The sequence below is a fragment of the Zootoca vivipara genome, chromosome 6 (genome assembly GCF_963506605.1).
Source record: "Zootoca vivipara chromosome 6, rZooViv1.1, whole genome shotgun sequence".
NCBI classification, from domain to species: domain Eukaryota; kingdom Metazoa; phylum Chordata; class Lepidosauria; order Squamata; family Lacertidae; genus Zootoca; species Zootoca vivipara.
This window is the reverse complement of record NC_083281.1, coordinates 13,107,436-13,114,158: the sequence shown is the minus strand read 5'-3', so window position 1 is coordinate 13,114,158 and position 6,723 is coordinate 13,107,436. Positions and strand designations below refer to the sequence as shown.

General features: G+C 53.9%; 1 protein-coding gene across 1 annotated transcript; it reads right to left on the bottom strand.

Annotated features, from left to right (window-relative positions):
• Positions 1-791: 791 nt before the first annotated feature.
• LINGO3 (leucine rich repeat and Ig domain containing 3) lies at positions 792-5,938 on the bottom strand. Its single transcript, XM_035120613.2, has one exon. The coding sequence runs from the start codon at positions 5,906-5,908 to the stop codon at positions 4,085-4,087; it is 1,824 nt and encodes a 607-aa protein (XP_034976504.1). The 5' UTR covers positions 5,909-5,938; the 3' UTR covers positions 792-4,084.
• Positions 5,939-6,723: the final 785 nt, after the last annotated feature.

Here is a 6,723-nt window from a genome sequence, read left to right as displayed (position 1 = left end):
TTGGGACAAAAGCCTCTCTTACTGACCGGGGAGGCAGAGGGAGCAGCTGAGGGCCCTGTCAGACAAGTGGCAACAAAAGGAGCACAAAGTTCATGTGCCTCCTTTTAAAGAGGCAATTTATCAAGGCAGAAGCTTTCATGGGCCAGAGCCCACTTCCTCAGACACACATAGGGCAAGTGGGCATTGGACTCCAGGCCTCTGATGTTCCTATGAAAGACATTTGTAAGGTGCTCAAACACTGCTGGCTTCCCTCGTCGGCCTCAAGATGGTGCCCTTGCCTCACACAGAAGGCATGGAGGCTCCTGATCCACTGCCATTCAGCAAAGACGTGTGTGTGTGTGTGTGTGTGAGAGAGAGAGAGAGAGAGAGAGAGAGAGAGAGAGAGAGAGAAGTGGCATCCAAAGAGGGGTGTGTCGGGGTATTCACAGGAATATCTGTAGCAGGGAATTGCATCAGGAACCCACCTCCCTCCCTCTCCTCTCCACACTGATCCTTTCACGCAGACATGTAAAAACACACAGCCTGTGTGCTTGGCGGTGGCTGGTATCCTTGTAGAATGTGCTAGCAGAGGAAGTCCTGGCTCAGGTGCTGAGAATCTGCCTAAATAATAAATAGCATTTAGATCTCTCAGCCAGCAAACAGCTTTGACAAGCCCACATGACTGACTGAGAGAGACTCCCACTTCTACAAAGGGACTCAGATTGTACAAAGGATTCTATTCTCATCATCATATAACTGAGAAGAGGCACCAAAGCATAAAACAAACAGGAGACAGAGGTGATTATGTGATACATTGCTGTATTGTACATGCAGTCATACGTATTAAAAAATGTGCACATTCTGTATAAACAAGGTATTCCATGGGGACAGTGAGTGATTTTCGCACTCTTGGCTTTTTGAACACCCACCACCCCAAACTCCAGCAAATCTCATCCACCCTCAAAATCAGTGCTGGGGTCCTTTCCTATTTCTTGGGCGGGGGGAAGGATGAAATAGTTTCATGGTTGTGATTTCCCCCTTGCCCCTTCCCTGTGTAAGATCTTACATCTCTGACCTGTGTTATTCCACCAAAATGGAAGGAAGGACCAAGTGATTGGGACTGTTGGAGAAGTCGAATTTGAAGTGAGCAGGGGGAGGGGGAGAGAAGTCCGGAAGATGCAGAGGGAGGTGGAGTGGGTACTGACAATAGATTTCTTCATGGCCTCCAACTCAGAGAGCCACAGGCTACTCTGCCCAAAGCTGACTGCTTTCCCTGCCCCCCTTTTGTCAAACACATGATTGCAGCTCAAATCTTTGTGGTCTGATGCTAGTGGTCTCTAGACACCAAGAGCCAACGTTGTGTGGTGTTTAAAGAGCCACAGACTGGGCAGATACAGTTTCAGCCCCCAGGCCGGTAGACACCTTGGCCAAACTCCACCTCTGAGCCTAGCCTACTTCGCAGTGTTGGTGAGGATAAAATCTGTGTGGGGAGAAACATGTACACAGCTTGGACCTCCCTGGCCAGGCAGTAAATAAATGCCATCAATGAATTGGTCTATGGAAACTCATGCCGCACTAAATCTTGATCTTTAAGGTGCCTCCAGACACATACAATCCATGGCTGCTCAGTCCCCTCTGGCCAGCATGGCAAAGGAAGCCACTTTTGGACTCTCCGCTCGGCAGTCCACAAGCCAGGATTTAGCCATGTATTCAGCAATCTTAGTCACAATTGTGTTGGTCCTTAAAATAGCTACATGAATTATCTACTGTTGCCATTTTACAGATGGGTGAGAGGAAGAGAGCCAAATGTTCAAGGGCCAGGCAAGCATGTCTGGGAGCTTCGAGAGGTCTCTGTTGCCAAGAGGTCACAGGGAGCGGGTTGAATTTCCCCTGCAAAGTCTGTCTCCAGCCAAGCTTCTGTCTTTCTAGCATGCTCTTCAATTGCCCACTGTCCCCTGACCCCAACTTTCACAAGCCTTGTGCTACCCTTTAGAGCAGACCGGGTGGTGGGAGGAGGAACAGACAGAGCGGAACTGAGTGGCAGCCTTCCCTCTATTTTATTAGCATTGATCCAGCAGCATCTTTGAGGAGTTCTGGCTGCCAGACGCCCCCACATCTCTTGCGCTGAAAGGTCCAATCAGCACCACCCCAGCAAGCAAATGCGCACTTCTCCATTGCTGACCTCCCTTGCTCTCTAAAATACTAATTTCCTGTTGTCAGGACGATCCCAGTCTTGCCTGCCAGTTGGTGTTTTCATTGGAAACCAAAACAGATGCTAGTAAATATGTCAGCCGAAACCTCATTTAGCACAAATAATACATTATCATCAACAAGCATAATCTTCTAGCTCATGCGTGGATGGATGTGCAACCACACACACACACACCACTTCCCTTGGCAGGCAGAGCCTCGGAAGATGCTCCTCTCCTGTGCGGCAGGCAGGGAGGGCGTGAAAGGGACCCTGTCCTTGTAAGGCGCCAACGGCTCCTGACTGCTCAGGCTTCTTTTGCAACTGGGAATCTGTCAGCCAAGGAGGGGAAGGGGAGGGTGACCCAACTGGAACCTGCCATGGGGCTGTGTCTATTTGGGAGAATCGGCACCAGAACACACCCATCCTTGCCCTGGGCCAGCCACCTTCTTGCAACCTTGCCCACTTCACAGGAAGGTTGTAAGGATGGCAGAAAGCACTTTGTATACATCCCTAGCTGGGGCAACTCAACCCCTTGCTCTGCCTTGGCCTTGGTCCAGCCACCCCTGGCCTTCCTCAGAGTCCACCTCAAGCCGCCAGGACTTGTAGTGGGGCTCTTGGTGGGGCTCAAAGGTGGCAATGGATTATTTCTGTCCAAAGTGTTCCTTCCCCCACTAAATCAGCTAACACTCCTCCAAATGCCTTCTAGCCTTATTCACTGAAAAGAAGATGGAAGCCTACATTTCACTTTACACCTCTCTCTCTCTCTCTCTCATCTCAAAGCTTGGCCCTTCCTTGGGGGATTGTGCACAGTGCAAGAGCTCAGCCTTCTTGGGTCCCGTGTGCTGGGCTCCATCCCAGCCAGCCAAGTGGAAGAAGCAGGTTATTGCTTTGTTGAGGAGGGCCTCGGCACGGAGGGCAGTTGTCTGCCAACATCCTCCTCATTATTATTAAAAATGTTAGGCAGGGCTCTTACAAGGCACTGCGTATCCCCCAGCATAGCCTCCACCTTGCTGGTTCTGGTCTGGCGGGCAAAGGTTGGTTGGTCTCCCTCTTCCCTCCCTGCACTGGGAGTCCTCAGCCGCACAGGAAGATACCTGTTAGGCGTATAAATGGTTTAAAAACAAGCACTCAGCTCAACAGAGATTTCCAAATATGTCACTTAGAAAAATGAGAGAGAGGCGAGGTTCTTTAAAGCCCAAGAGTAACGCTCCCGTTACTTGAGAGATGCATAGTTGATGAAACAAAGAACAAAAGTCAGCTACAGCAAAAAGACCTGAACAGCCCCCTGTGTTGTGTGCGTGGAGCGCGTTGTCCGTCCATCGGGTGGGGGGTGGAAGCCCAGAGACAGGGAGAAAGGGAGAGAGGCAGAAGCCCCTGGCCAGTGCTACCCTTCAGCCTGGGGGAAGTCTCTTGCAGTGCCTGCCAGTGAATAGCGCAGGCTGTGGCACTGAGTGGAGGAGCTCCCAGCTCACTCGGCATGTGGATGGTGCTAACCCACCCTGCTAATGATGCCGCTCCCATCCACGTGCGAGCATCAGGACCAGGGCGGTGCTAGGTGGCCGCTTGGTGCTTGCCAGGCGAGCTGGAGCTCTGTCCAGTGCTGCTACCACCCGGCCGAACCGCATTAGGAGGCTCTGGTGGCAGCAGCAGGCTCTGCCAGGGTGCCAGGGTCTGCCCCACCTTGCTGGGTGTTGGCGCTGGGCCAGCCACGATGGGCAATGCTGCCACTAGGTTCATGGCACCCTTGGCAAGAGTGGCGTGGCAGAGATCCCTCAGCACGCTCACTGCTTGCCTGGTCTAAGCCCTTGAAGTTGAACTGAACTGATGGCAGAGGAGGGGCAGCAGCACCCACAGCCCACTTGGTTCTCCTTGCGGGTGTTCCCAGCAGGGCCCCCCTCCCAGCCTGCCAGCAGTTCAGATCATCTTCATGTTGAACTTCCTGGCGCCCCCTTGCCCAGCCGCTGTGGTTGGGCCGTCCACCTTGCGGAAGGAGTACTCCACAGAGAAGTGGTTCTTGTGCTGCCCACGGCCTCGACTCCAGACAAAGAGGATGAGGAAGCAGAAGAGCACCACGCCCAGGAAGGTGATGCACCCCATGGCAGTGGACACCAGGATAGTCTTGAGGTCCAGCGTGAACTTCAAGAAGACCTGTGTGTTGTTGTGCAAAGTGTCGTTGAAGTCACTGAGGTGCAGGGTCCGGTTTGCATAAAGGGCTCCGTTGGCTGAGTGCCCCTTGACGGTCAGTGTGGCAAAGTATGTGTCGTTGCCACCGGCATTGCTGGCGATGCAGATGTAGGTCCCACTGTCTTGGACCTGTGCGTAGCGGATCTCCAGCGTCCCACTGGGCAAGACGGCGACCCGCCCAGTGCTCCTGATGGTGATCATCCGGTGCTGAGGAGAAACCCAGACGATGGAGGGGGTGGGCTCTCCATCCGCCCGGCACAGGAAGGACACAGCCTGCCCTTCGTGAGCAGTGATGTGCTGGAGCTTCCGGTCCCTGATTTTTGGCTTTTGGCAGGTGAAGTACTCAAAGAGCACAGAGTCTGGGAAGTCGCGCAGGGCATCACCCTGGATCTCGGGTGGTGAGGAACACATTGGCGGTTGGCCATTGAAGTTGAGCGTCTTCCGGCGCTGGAGGATCCAGAGGAGGCGGCAGTCGCAGACTAAGGGGTTCCGGTCCACCCTGAGTGTCTCCAGCGTGTTGACAGAGTGGAAGCTGCTTTCCTCCAAAGTGGACAAGAAGTTGTTGGAGAGATTGAGAAGGCGGATTTGCCTCAAGCCATACAGCGCCTGGGGCTCTACCATGGCCAACAAGTCGCCCACCATGTGGAGTTCTCTGAGCCGGATGAGGTCCCGGAAGGCGCCCTTGGGGACTGTGCTGATGGGGTTGTAGGAGAGATTCAGGTACATGAGGTGCCCCAGGTTCCTCAAGGCAGCTGTTGGGACGGCAGTGATGTTTGTGTACGTGATTGAGAGTGAGGTGAGGTTGAGTCCTTGGAAGCCATTTGGCGATATGTCCTCCAGGAATGGCCAGTTGTCAATTTCCAGCTGCCAGAGGTTGCAAAGCTTCTTGAAGTTTTGGTCTTCCACTGTGGCAATGCTCAGGTGCCTGAGCCGAAGGGCCTGTAGGTTCTGGAGGCGAGAGAGCGACTCTGCGGAGATGTCCGTCAGGTTGCATTTCTCTATTGTCAGCTGCTGCAGGCCCAGGAGGCCGGAGAAGGCCTTCCGAGAGACATAAACCAGGTCATTGTCCCCAAGGTCCAGGAACCTGAGGCTCCTCAGGTCTTGAAATGTGTAGTCCAGAAGGATGACAATCTTGTTCTCGCTGATGTCCAGGACAGTGAGGTTGGAGAGCTTGGTGAAGACGCCTGGGGGGAGCAGCTTGAGCTGGTTGCCACGAAGGCGCAAGACCTGCAGGTTCAGGAGGTTGCTGAAGGCACCTGGCTCTACACTGGTGATGATGTTCTCACTGAAGTCCAGCTCCTCCAATAGTGGAAATGGAGACAGGTCCCCCGAGTTCAGGCAGCGGATGCGGTTCTTGTTGAGCTCCAAGATCTTGGTCTCTGTGGGAATCCCCTCAGGGATTGTGGTGAGGCGCTTGCGGTGGCAGCTGACGGACTTGATCTGGGGGAGGCAGTCACAGCGCGCTGGGCAAGCTGCCACCGAGGCTGTACTCAGGAGGACGCAGTGAAAAACCAAGACCAGAAAACAGCAGCAGCATGTCATGTTGCAGTGCATGGTCCTACGGGCCTCCCACCATCTTCCCACGCACCTGTAAGAGAGAGGGAGAGGAGGGAGTTACAGATATGGGTGCAGCTGCTCTGGCAGGCCTCTGCCATGGGAGCCCCTGCCTCTCCCTCCCCCCCCCCCCCGCAGCTGCACCAAGGCCATGGGCATAGCCAGGATTTTTTTGGGGGGGCAGGATTTATTTAGGTGAGGCAGGACTTTTCTGGTGGAGGGCAGAACCGATGGGATTGGGCAGTTAAATATTTCTTTTGTTTTACTTGATCTAGGGGGGCAGTTGCCCCTCTGCCTCTCCCCCCCCCCGGCTACTGAGATACATCTCAGCAAACAGTCCATGGAGGAGCAAGGAAAGGCAGGTGAGTTGGTGGGGACAAGACCAAGTTGAGTAATATGAAATTAAAACTAAAGTGTGCATGAGGCCCAGGCATCTTTAGCCCACCAGTTTCACTTCCTTTGAGGAAGAAGCCCCCCCCCACTCTCGAGAGGTGCTGCCCTTGCCCTGCTCTCCTGCAAGCCCCTTTGCATATGGATGTGCCATGGCCTTGGGATGACACCCACTCTCCCCACAGGCAGAGCAGAGAAGACAGGAGGTGCCTTGGGGCAGAGGTCCTCCTTTCCTTTGCTTGTGCCCTGCTTGTATAAGCAACCTAGCTTACACACACAGCCGCTGTACAATGTTGGCTTTGCTCTTCTGGAAGAAGCAAAGACTTTGCAGGTGCGTCTGAGAGAGACACAGCATAACTGGGATGGCTTGGAGCTGGGCGGGGCATGCCCACATGCGTGTTGAAGAGCCCCCCTCCATCTTTCCC

Bases quoted from the DNA above. Each gene is read 5' to 3' on its own strand.
- LINGO3 (XM_035120613.2), bottom strand. From the start codon at position 5,908: ATGCACTGCAACATGACATGCTGCTGCTGTTTTCTGGTCTTGGTTTTT.